The sequence below is a fragment of the Pelodiscus sinensis genome, chromosome 19 (genome assembly GCF_052426305.1).
Source record: "Pelodiscus sinensis isolate ZL-2025 chromosome 19, ASM5242630v1, whole genome shotgun sequence".
Taxonomy (NCBI): Eukaryota; Metazoa; Chordata; order Testudines; family Trionychidae; genus Pelodiscus; species Pelodiscus sinensis.
Window position 1 is genome coordinate 10,888,424 of NC_143070.1, and position 12,566 is coordinate 10,900,989.

Genomic DNA, 12,566 nt, shown 5'->3' on the forward strand with positions numbered 1-12,566 from the left:
TAAAGGAAAAACTTTTCCGTTAAAAGCATTTGCGGAAAATCATGCCAGTCTAGATGTAGCCAAGCAGTTTAAAAAAGGGTGCAATAACACAATTTCTATGGAGGTTGGATCATGACAGCTACGTCTACACTTCAGGCTTTTTGTGCAAGAATGGCTATTCTTGCACAGAAACTTGCGTATTCTTGCTCAAGTAAATTTACAGGAAAGAGTTGGAACAGAGGGCTTCTTGCACAAAAGTTACATAAGAACGTAAGAACGGCCGTACTGGGTCAGACCAAAGGTCCATCTAGCCCAGTAGCCTGTCTGCTGACAGTGGCCAGCACCAGGTGCCCCAGAGAGGTTGGACCCAAGACAATGATCAAGCGATTTGTCTCCTGCCATCCTTCTCCAGCCTCGGACAAACAGAGGCCAAGGACACCATTTTATCCCCTGGCTAATAGCCTTTTATGGACCTAACCTCCATGAAATTATCTAGCTTCTCTTTAAACTCTGTTATAGTCCCAGCCTTCAAAGCCTCCTCTGGCAAGGAGTTCCACAGGTTGACTACACGCTGTGGCTACGTCTAGACTGGCATGATTTTCTGGAAATGCTTTTAACAGAAAAGTTTTGCATTAAAAGCATTTTCGGAAAAGAGCGTCTAGATAGGCACAGATGCTTTTCCGCAAAAGCACTTTTTGCGGAAAAGAGTCCGTGGCCAATCTAGACACGCTTTTGCGCAAAAAAGCCCCGATCGCCATTTTCACCATCGGGGTTTTTTTGTGCAAAACAAATCTGAGCTGTCTACACTGGCCCTTTTGCACAAAACTTTTGCGCAAAAGGGACTTTTGCCCGAATGGGAGCAGCATCGTATTTCCACAAAAAGCACCGATTTCTTACAGTAGGATGTCAGTGCTTTTGTGGAAATTCAAGTGGCCAGTGTAGCCAGCTGGCAAGTTTTTCTGGAAAAGCGTCTGATTTTCCAGAAAAACTGGCCAGTCTAGACACAAGACACATGCAAAAGCATTTCCGGAAAATCATGCCAGTGTAGACGTAGCCCATCTGTACACAGTATTCACAGTTATTTCTCTCCCCACAAGGAATAAGCCATCTTGTGCAAGAAGGCAGTGTGGACAGGCAACAGGCTAAAATGGCCATCAGAGCTTTCTTGCGCAAAAGAGCGTCCACACTCCCATGGATACTCTTGCGCAAAAGCACATGGCAGTGTGGATGTGCTCTTGTGCAAGACCTATTGCACAAGAACTCTTGTGCAAAATGGTTCTTGCGCAAGAAGCCTGCAATGTAGATGTAGCCAAAGTGTTTACAAACTATATTGAACTCACAGGGGTCATTTCCCCACTACTGAAATGCAGCCACGTGTGGGGTAAAACTCAACAGCTGTCCAGCAGCACACAACAGTGCCATACATTGTGATAGGGAAATGTCTGAAGAGGTATCCCATAGCTGATTGGAATTGTGGGAGGTATTTTGGAAGGGCAGAGGTTCAGACTCCCCAGTATTTGAGAAGAGTTCTATGCCTGACAGGTTGCTTATGATTCAATGCTCCTATTTACAATGGGCTCCAGACTGGATCCTGGCAATTACAGGCTGCGGAGCCTGACTTAAATATTGGGCAAAGTCACTAGCGTTTCTACCATGGACAGTGCAACACTCTACTCCCCATCTTCTTCACAGTGAGATTAGGTAGGATTATGACCTAGTTATGAGGAGATGCCATTGGAAAGGTTCTGATTTGCTGAATATAATGATCCTATTTTAGTAGATGAAGTGCTGGATATTAACTATCTATCTGCATATTCAGATTAGTTACACCTGGGGAAGGCCCACTAGACAAGTTGCTTTTAGTCTAGAAGCGAGTGAGGAAGGGCATGTTGGAGGCAATTGGTCATTAGGAATAAAACAATAGGCCTTGGGAGATGTTGATCTCCCACCCGGGCAGCCTTCCTGAGGGTGTTGCAGACAGCCAGTAGCTGTGAGGGATGGCTGCTGTAGCTCTACAACAGGGGCTGACTCTAAGCACCACATGTCGCAGGGCAGGGAGCGAAAGACTTTGCACACTCCCCCTGTCCCCAGTCAGTCAGGAAGCACACAAAGTCTCCTCCCACTTTGCAAGGAGTGTGTGGTGGTTAGAAGCTCTGCATGCTTCTGGCAAGCTGGCAGGAGACTTCACACTCTCCCTCTGCCCTGAAGCTCTGATTGGCCTGGGGGCGGGGGCGGGAGCGGGGGTGGGGGTAGTAGGGAGCATGTGAAGTTTCCTCCCACTGCCATGGGCATGAGCTACTGAAGGGAACTGCCAGCTGTTCAGAACAGCTGGTCCTTCTCTTGTGGGGGTGGGGTCAAAGACTTTGCATGCTCCCCCACCCCAGACTAATCAGGATCTGTGGGTGAGGAAGCAGGGAAGTCTTCTTGCCCTGACCCTTCCACCTGAGGTCCTGCCACGTCCAGGTTGGCCCGGGGCCACTTCACACATTTCGGAAGTGGTCCCCAGTCAAATATTATTGCCCACCCCAGGTGTACAGGCTCCAAGGGAATTCTCTCCTCTGGCCTCCCAGCCCTGCCTGGCTACAGTCTGCCTGGCTGTGTGCGTGCTGACCCCTGAGAAAACCCCTCGCTAGCACACTCAGGCTGGAGGCTTTTGATGGCTTACATCAGCAATGTCCAGAACTTTGTTTCCCCTCCAAAACAGAATGAGACCCTCCCCTTCAACCCGTGTCACTATTTCCATTTTGAGTACCCCCCCCCCCCCCCCCACACACACACAGGAACAATGGTGCCCAAGGTATTTCTGCCTGGTAAAAATGGCATTTTCCATTGACAATAAGGTGTCCAGATCTCCGAAAGGGAAACAGGAAACAGTGTCGGATTAGCTCTCTCAGGGCAGGGCTGGTGTCACTGCTCAGTCAAACCCTGCCTGCCCCCTGCCCAAGCCCTTACCTGCCTCCATGGCATGACTGTCCCTGCACCCACTTCTTGGAAGGAGGGGGCATGGGTCTCATTGGCTGCTGCCGACTGATCAAGTTGGAAAGAGGAAATGGGACACATGCCCTTTTTGCCAAAGAGCTGGAGACAACCAGAACCAGGCTTAGAAAAGGGGCTGTCCCAGCCCCAATGGGACGTCTGGTCACCCTGATCCAAAAGGAACGTTGAACATTTTTAAGCAGCTGCAGCCTGACTGTTCAGAACTGACGACACCTCTGTTCCCATCTCTCCCTCCAGGGGGTGCCAGGTGCAAACTCTGCCCTGCCAACTGGCTGCAACGTGGGGACAAGTGCTACTGGCGGTCAGAGGAGCGCAAAGACTGGGCTGGGAGCCGGGACGACTGTTCGGGGAAACACTCGCGACTGCTCATGCTCCAGAGCCAGGAGGAGCTGGTAACAAAATATAGACCCATGAAATTCCACCTAGAGACACGTGTGCAGGGTTTGTCCAGCCTGGCTCTTCCCCCTCCCCAATATCCCTACTTTTCCTGTTCCTCCAGTTAACCAAACTCACGCCGGAGGGTTTCTCCCCTGCGGGGCACCTGCCTGATGCACACACGGCTCAGAACCAGAACCCCACAGCTTCCCGGCCCGCACTGCCCAGCTGGCTCCCACAGGCTTTTTACCCCCAAGGAGTTGATTGGGGACCCAGCAGGGAGGGGGCACTGGAGGGGGGAAAGGAGCTGGGTGCCAGTGGCTGCTGAGCACACACTAAGGCTGTGTCTAGACTGGCCACTTTTTCCGGAAAAGCAGCTGCTTTTCCGGAAAAACTTGCCAGCTGTCTACACTGGCCGCTTGAATTTCCTCAAAAGCACTGACGATCTCATGTAAGATTGTCAGTGCTTTTGCAGAAATACAGGCAGTCCCCGGGTTACGTACAAGATAGGGACTGTAGGTTTGTTCTTAAGTTGAATCTGTATGTAAGTCGGAACTGGTGTCCAGATTCAGCTGCTGCTGAAACTGACCGCCAGTTCTGACTTACACACAGATTCAACTTAAGAACCCCAAGCGTCCCCAAGTCAGCTGCTGCTGAATCTGGACGCCAGTTCTGACTTACATACAGATTCAACTTAAGAACCCCAGGCGTCCCCAAGTCAGCTGCTGCTCTGCCTCGGGCTTCTTGTAGTCAGCGCTGGTCAGTTTCAGCAGAAGCTGACTTGGGGACGCCTGGGGCAGAGTAGCTGGGGTGCTGCTGGCTTGCTCCAGTAGAGCCGCTCCTCGGCGCTACTGGACCAACCCAGCAGCACCCCATCTGCTCTGCCCCAGGCGTCCTGATTCAGCCGCTGCTTTTCCGGAAAAACTTGCCAGCTGTCTACACTGGATGCTTGAATTTCCTCAAAAGCACTGACTTCCTACTGTAAGAAATCAGTGCTTCTTGAGGAAATACTACGCTGCTCCTGTTCAGGCAAAAGTACTTTTGCGCAAAAGTTTTGCGCAAAAAGGCCAGTGTAGACAGCTGAGATTTGTTTTGTGCAAAAAAGCCCCGATCGCAAAAATGGCGATTGGGGCTTTTTTGCACAAAGGCGCGTCTAGATTGGCACGGACGCTTTTCCGCAAAAAGTGCTTTTGCAGAAAAGCGTCCGTGCCAATCTAGATGTGCTTTTCTGAAAATGCTTTTAACAGAAAACTTTTCCATTAAAAGCATCTGCAGAAAATCATGCCAGTCTAGACGTAGCCACAGAGTCAGCACCTCTGCCCTGACTGATCTGGGGCTGCCCTAATAACCCCGCCAGGCCTGGTATCGGGTCACCTGTGTGGAAGAAAACAAGCAATACTCTGCGTTTGTAAGTAATGAGTAGCCAGAGGCAGTTTATTTGAGCAATATTGCAAGGGCAGCCTGATTCGGGCGGGGGGGAAGCCCCCCCCCTTAGGCAGATCTTCAAATACAAAAAGCAAAAGAGGCAGTATATATACGGTAACTTTTCCATTACATACACCAGTGGCTAACAATTATTTCTTAGTTCCTCCCAGATGCTACCCTATCTCAAGGTCCCTGCCGGAGTCAGCATTCAGCATTCCATCCTTATTTTCAAAGCAAGGCGAGACAGCGTCTCTACAAATATCGCGTGGTCAGACCTCAGAGTTAGTAGCAGAGCAAGAGTTAGGCTAACAAACTAAAATGGCTGCACACAAATTCCCTTTTTCTATTCCCTGCTTCCACACCTGTTTCCATCACCCGAACCCTGGGTCCAGGGCTCCTAGTCATAGGGAAGGCTGAACTGAGGGCTCCCTTATAGAGGCAGCTCACCCTGTGACACCAAGGGCTGGCGCTTGTGCTACCAGATCTGCACAGAGTCATATTCCCCCACTCTGGTGCTGGGGCCTGCCTGCTTAGGCATGAGGGTGAGTTAACTGAGGTGCCGATGGGTTCTCCTGCTAGCGGCCTGGGCAGAGCCGCCAGAGCCCAGAGCAGATAATAAATCCAGGAGCGGGGAGGGAATTCCACCCTGTTAGAGCCTGTTCACCCCTCCCCTCTGCTTGCCCCTCACAGGACTCCTTACAGGCTGTTACACAAAATGCAAACCCTGTCTGGACTGGACTTAAAGTGACAGCCCCCGGGGGGAAGTGGACCTGGGTGGACGACTCCCGGTTAGACCCAGCACGGTGAGTGCTGCCCGACGCTGCCCGACTCTGTCTGAGATGTTTGGGAAACGCTTCTGCTGTCCGACGTGCTGCTGTTAAATACGCGTCTGTCTAAGGCCTGGCCTGCACCTAGACGTGTGACCAGCCTCGCCACCTTGGTTCAGGGCATTTTTGCACCACCAGCATGAGCCTTAGTGCCACGACCACTCTACCAACACACTTGGGCTGGTCTCAGGACAGCTGGTGCTGACTGGGGGCTCTGGCAGAAGCTGCCGGGGTAGAAGAAGCACTGACATGTGGCCAGGGTTGAGTCTGCACTGGGGGAGTTTCCACTGTAACTGCCCCAGAAACACCTCCTGGTGTGGACAAGGTGCCGGGTGCTGCCCTGCCCCCCAACACTACAGTATCTGAGCACCTCACGGCCTTCACTGTATTGATCCTCTCACTCCCCGGTATGGCAGGGCTGGGCTGTTAGCCCCATGCTACAGGTGGGGGAAAACTGAGGCACCAAGAGACTACAGGATTCACCAAGCTGTCCAGGTGCCTGCCACTGACTGACTTCAAGGGGAGTTGGGTGGTGAGTCCCACCCCAGTGACTTCTTGCACAAGAACTGTTTTGCGGAAGAGTTCTTGTGCAAAAGGTCTTCCACAAGTGTGCGTCCATACTGCCATGTGCTTTTGCGTAAGAGCATCCATGGCAATGTGGTCTGCAGGCGAGCTGGGCAGAGGAACAGCATCACCTGGTTTGTGCATCGTGCTGGGGAATGGCAGCTGGCAGCCCAGGGGGAGGGGGAGTGGAGGAGGCTGCTTCCCCTGCCCACAGCAGTAACAGCCACACTCCCTAGAGGGGGCAGACTCACTCTAGGGCATGTGGGGGTGGGACGGGGACCAAGGGGTGATGGGTGAGGGTGTGGTGGGGTGATGGGGTAAGAGGGTGTTGGCATGGGCTGTAGGGATCAGACGTTAAAGGGTCAAAGGGCATTGGGGTGGGGGGCAAAAGGTGTTGGGCACTGGGGAGCAAGGGACTGGGTTGGGACTAGGCAAATGAATATGCAAATAAAATGTCACCAGCCCATTTATGAATGGGTTTGCTGGTCCGGCACATAGAAAAAGCTGGGGGACACTGATCCAGACCAGCCCTCAGGCTCCCTGCAGCCGCCCCTCATGGTGGTGGTAGGGGGGGGCAGGTTTCCTCTCCCCCCCTGGGATTCAGCCTGGTTTGTTCCTTACCAGAGTCCCCTGATTCCTCTCAGCTCCTGGGCTGGTGGCTTGGCTGACGCTCTGCAGTAGGCGACAGGTGAAGGGCGACAGCAGAGCCAAACTCCCAGTAGTGCAAAGGGGAGGAAAGACTCAACCAGGGGCCTTTCCTTGTGACAGGGAACCCCAGTGACACAGACTCACTTCCATTCTGCAGCTTCCCCGTCTCAGGCCCTGTGGATGGGAACAGCTGCGGTGGGATCACAGGCAGCCGGATTCAGTCGGAGTCGTGTGATGCTGAGCTCCAATGGCTCTGCCAGAAAGACGCTGCCGTGATCTAACCAGTGGGACCAAGGAGCCGTGTCCGTGTCTGTGGGATGTCAAGGACCCTGCGCTCAGGCCCAGCAGGCTGGATTGTGGCTTTAGGCAGAGCCTGGGAGATGCTGGGACTGAGACACACCCCAGGGTCACAGCTCCCCCCTCGGCACTTAGCACTGGGCTGGGTTCTGGGGTGAGATTTGTATCTGCCCTAAACCTGCAGGCTACGTCTACACTGCGGACTTCTTGCGCAGGAATGGCCGTTTATGTGCAAAAACTTGCAGAGTGTCTAAACTGCATGTGTGTTCCTGCGCAAGTAAATTTACAGCAAAGCGTCGGAACAGAGGGCTTCTTGTAGGAGAGTTGTTCCTCTCCCCACAAGGAATAAGCCCTCTTGTGCAAGAGGGCAGTGTGGATGGGCAACAGGGGTTTCTTGCGTTAGAAACCCATATGGCTAAAATGGCCATCAGAGCTTTCTTCCACAAAAGCACATCCACACTGCCATGTGCGAGCTGTGCTTTTGAGCAAGAATATTCATGGTAGTGTGGACACTCTCTTGTGCAAGACCTTTTGCACAAAACAGTTCTTGTGCAAGAAGCCTGCTGTGTAGATGTAGCCACAGTGAGTTACTGCCCTGTGCGGCTTCCCAGGTACACAGGGTGGGGAGTCACCTTCCTGCCACCTGCCCCTTTAGTGTTGCCTTGTCTGTGCCAGCTGTGGGCCAACTCCCTCACCTGACTGGCACCACATGCTGCCCCCAGGACACACAGACCAGCTGTGACACTGCAGGTTAGCGAGAGGGCCCCTAACTCCTGAGCATCTTGAGCATCCCCCTGCAGGGTTCAGCCCCAGCCCACAGGATACTCACCCTAGTCTTGCTGCCCCTGCTCCCGCTGTACAAGCGCCTCCTCGGTTCCCCACTCCACTCTCACTCACTGCGCTTAGAGTGAATGGTCCTGGTGCCATCCCGTGTCAGTAGAGCTAACTCCACACAGAGGGTCATGCACCGGCACTGGTATAAACCTTAGAAAGAAATGGCTCCGTAGGAAATAAAATCTTTTCACACACTCTGGGGTGTGTGTCTGTTAACAAGACTCTCTCCTGCCCAGCCAAGTCCTGCTCACATTGAATCGGGCAGCGTTTTACAGCCCCTCATGCTGTGACCTTGCCACATGAACACCTGGTTCCAGTTTGCCTCTCAGGTGAGAGAGCCAGGGTGTCTCTTTGCACCCCCAGCCCAGAGCAGACCAACCCTTTGGCTTCAGGATCTTATGGGCATGATTTTCAGTTTGGGTGCAGCACTGCTGGCATGTTCTCTGCACAGACATCTCTCAGGCTTCGTCTAGACTGGCAAGTTTTTCCACAAAAGTGGCCGCTTTTGCGGAAAAACTTGCCAGCAGTCTACACTGGCCACTTGATTTTGCACAAAAGCCCTGACTGTTTACTGTCTGAAATCAGTGCTTCTTGCACAAATGCTTTGATGTTCCCGTTCGGGCAAAAGCCCTTTTCCAGAAATGCTTTTGCGCAAAATGGCCAGTGTAGACAGCTGAAAACTGGGAAGCAGTGATCATGAGATGGTAGATTTCATGATCCTGACCAAAGGAAGAAAAGAGAGTAGTAAAATACACTCCTTGGACTTCAGAAAAGCAGATTTTGACTCTCTCAGGGTATGTCTACACTACCCCGCTAGTTCGAACTAGCGGGGTAATGTAGGCATACCGCACTTGCAAATGAAGCCCAGGATTTGAATTTCCCGGGCTTCATTTGCATAAGCGGGGCGCCGCCCTTTTTAAAACCCCGCTGGTTCGAACCCCGTGCAGCGCGGCTACACGGGGCACGAACTAGGTAGTTCAAACTAGGCTCCGTTACTCCTCGTGAAATGAGGTGGGGTTTGCCCATAAAAATTGATGCCCAGATAAATCCATTAGTCTGAGGTGCCACTGGAGCCCTCATTGTTTTTATAGACACGGACTGACACGGCTCCCACTCCCCCAATACCTGTGTTATTAATCTGGGTCTTATAGACACAGCCATTCATGGTGAGTAAGGACCTTGCCGGCCCAGTGCTCAGAGCACTAATCTGGAAATGGCTTTGTGTTTTCCCTGGAAGCCCAAGCTGTGGTGGGTCCCACAGAGACATGGGACCCTGCCAGCTGGTGCTGGAACACACTTGAAATCTGATTTCACCCTGGGGATGGGGAGGGTTCCACAAGGGGTCCTTGGAAAATGCTATTTCAGGAGGGGGAAGCCATGAATGCTCATCTGCAGCCAAGCGGGATTTCTGTGTAACAGGAGGTGGCGGGAGACTCCAGCAGCAGCCACGGAAGCCCTCAGACGGGATGCTGCCCAGAGACTGCACGACCGGAGAGATGCACCAGAGCTGGGATTGTTCCTTGAGAGCTCAGCGTGCTGCAGTCGGAGTCGGAGTCCCTGCTCCACGGCCAACAGGGCCCGGGGCTTGGACCCAGGGTAGCGGGAGGGCCCGGGTCTAGATAACCCCACTACCCATAGCAAGAGAGTTCTCTGGAAGTTTGCACTCACCTCTGAGCTAGGCCCTATTGCTCCTGATAGAAGGGACTGACCTATGGACTGGACCTCTTGGCCATATGTCTCAGGAGGGAGAGGAGACTCACTTCTCAACGAGGCCTCTGGGCCTGTGAGCCTCTAACCGAGGGGGCCCCTCTGGGTGCCAGGCCGCAGAGTCACATAGGTGTTAGCAGACACCCCTCCAGACATGGCTGACCAGCCAGGTTAACACTGAGTGTGGGGAAAGGGCACAGCCTTGGAGTAAAGGCAGCACAACGCCCTTGGAAGGGCTCATCTCGAGGGGTAGCCACCCCCCGGCTGTGCCCCCGACACGGGGGCTTAGGCAACTGGGAGTCAGTGTGAGCGTTTGTGCTGCCCAGCTCCCATCCGCGACCCTTGAACTCACGTGAGTGGGAGGAATTGGACCGGCTGCCCCGCGCTCCGCAGAGGGAAACGTGGGCTCCCCGGTGCTGAGCTGCTCAGACAATTCTTTCCCCGCTGGGTGTCTGGGGGCTCCGGCCAGAACACGCCTGCTCCGACTGACCCCGTGTCTGGGGGTGGGAAGGGACTGTCAAGGGGGAGATGTGCAGAGCCCGTGGGGGCAGAGTGGACGAGGCTGCCTCCCTCTGCAGTGTGGGACAGGGTCCCAGGCTGGGTTCAAGTTGTGTCAATGGGGGATTTTCCATCCCTCACCATCGCTGAGCCGTGACGTGAGGGCGTCAGTAACACAGCCAGGGAGACTGGGGCTGGACCGGAGGGGTGGGTGAGGTTCTGGGGTCTGCAAGGTGCAAGGGGTCAGACCAGGTGCTCATGATGGTTCCTTCGGCCCTTCAAGTCTGAGCTCAGGAGACCGGCCTTTCAGCTGCTGAGGGACTCCTGACCCCAGCTGTGACCCACAGCCCCTGCTCTAACTGCTAGGCATGACTACTCCAGCCAGAGGTCTGGGAGGGCTTTCCCTGGGGAGGGGCTGTTGTCATGGCAACAGAAACACCCCTGCTGTGCCTGTGGGCTGCATCCCAGTGAGGGGCTCTGCTGGCACCGCTCTGTCCCCACAGGCCCTGGGGTGTAGCCGCCCCCTCAGCTGTCATGGGAAAAGTGTTTCAAGTCCTCCGGTTTGCAGGGAATGGCTGAGACCGACCCAAGTGTGCACTTAGGGCCCAGAAAGCAAAGCTCATAAAACCATAATTTGTTTATTTCTCTTTAATGTATTTATTTTAAACCAATCTCACAATTTTTTTATTTGGCTCCTGCTGTTGCTACCCCTGAGCTGGGTGGAGATTTTGGAATCAAGGGAGCATCTCTTGGAGGTCTCGATTCGCTTTTCTTCTTCCAGGCTACGCAGGAAGAGGCAGCTGGGACTCTCAAGTCAGCAGGAGGCTGGATACATCTGGACTGGCCCCAGTGGCCGGGAGACACAGAGTTCTGGACCTGGCTGAGCAACAGGTTCCCTGCCGCAGGTGCTGCCGTGTGAGCCCTGCCCTGGCCCTGGGCGTTCCTGGCCAGGCCCTCCCTTTGCTCCTCCACTCTCCATCCAGGCAGATCTCTGAGTTGGGGAAACCTCCCCTGAGAACCTGCCGCCTCCTCCGTGGAAGTGGTGGGAAAGGGGCTGCCGGGAACTCCTGGTCGTGGTGGCCCTCGGGGTCATAGAGGAATCCCCTAGTGCAGCGTTTCTCCCCCTGGGGGTCCCTGCCCAGAAGGGGGCGGCAAGGCGAGGGCAGGAGGGTCGCTCACGGGGGCACCGGACGTTTGGGCTTTCCCAGCCGTGGCCTCGTGTTCAGTCCCCAGGTCCCCATCCCGGCGGAGTTTGGAAATAAGAAGAAATGTCCCTGATCTCTCCTGGCCTCCCCAGCTGGGCGGCTGGAGGGGCAGCTGCTCTCTGCCCCCAACCTGGCCAGCAGCGGCGCAGACGGACGGGTGGCAACGGCATCGCTGCCTCCACTTCTCCTGCGCTGCTGCTGCTGCTGGCACTGACCCCACAGCTGGGATCCCGCTCGCTCTGGCCACCCAGCTTGGAAGGGAGCGATGCCCCCAGCAGGGGGCAGAGGGAAGGATGCAATGGCAGCCACTCCCCCTTCCTTCTGCGCTGCTGCTGGGAGCGGAGCTGCCCTCCGAGCTGGGCACCTCCCCTGTGGCCCCTGCTCTGTGGTCCCCAGCAGAGAAGGCAGCCCTGCCAGCAGCAGTGCGGAAGGAACGGTGGCAACAACATGCCAGGCCACCCTGCCTCTGCGCTGCTGCTGGGGCGGCGTTGACTTCTGAGCTGGGGGACCCGTCAGTGACCACCCCTCACTCGCTGCTCAGTGGGACCCCCTCCGATCTGGGCCCCACAACAGCAGCCGCTGCCCTGCTGCTGCCCAGGTCCAAAGGCAGCGCCACCGCCTGCAGCGGCACAGAAGGAAGGGCTGAGATACCAGACCAGGCCTCCCTTCCTCCTGCGCTGCTGGCGCTGACTTTGCAGCTGGGTGTCCTGCCACCATGGGCCACTCTCAGGCTACTCCGTGTGGCAGGCCAGGCTGCCCCCAGCAGCGGCACAGGAGGGAGGGCGGCGGTCGCAGACCTTCTGTGCTCTGCTGGGGGCAGGCGGCCTTGTGCACATGGTGCCTGCGCTCTCTAGCTGCCCAGCTGAGAAGTGAGAGGCACGGCCAGCAGCGGCACAGCAGGGAGGGCGGCGACACCAGACCAGCTTCCCTCCCTCCTGCGTTGCTGCTGGCTGTGGGGTTGCCATCCAGGTTGGGCACCTGGCCCCTTGTAACTGCCCCCAGCCTCCCCATTAGTAGGCAGAGCCATGACCAGGAGCAGTGCAGAGGGAAGGGAGGCACCGGCACACCAGGCCGCCCACCCTTCTGCGCTGCTGCTGGTGCTGGCGCTGCCTTCTCAGGCAGGCACCTGGCCAGTGGCCCGTCTCTGGCCACACACCCAGCTGCAGCACAGGAGGGAAAGTGACAACAACAGATCTCACCTCCTGCCTTC

The 12,566-nt window shown here is 55.2% G+C and overlaps 1 protein-coding gene across 1 annotated transcript in view; it reads left to right on the forward strand.

Moving 5' to 3' along the window:
- The window catches only part of LOC142823293 (killer cell lectin-like receptor subfamily B member 1B allele A), a 30,478-nt gene extending 22,368 nt beyond the window's left edge, over positions 1-8,110 (forward strand). Inside the window, exons 5-7 of the mRNA XM_075914203.2 lie at positions 3,214-3,368; positions 5,467-5,579; positions 6,973-8,110. Coding sequence (XP_075770318.2) covers positions 3,214-3,368; positions 5,467-5,579; positions 6,973-7,096 — 392 coding nt within the window. The 3' untranslated portion in view covers positions 7,097-8,110. The remainder of the gene's footprint in view (positions 1-3,213; positions 3,369-5,466; positions 5,580-6,972) is intronic.
- Positions 8,111-12,566: the final 4,456 nt, after the last annotated feature.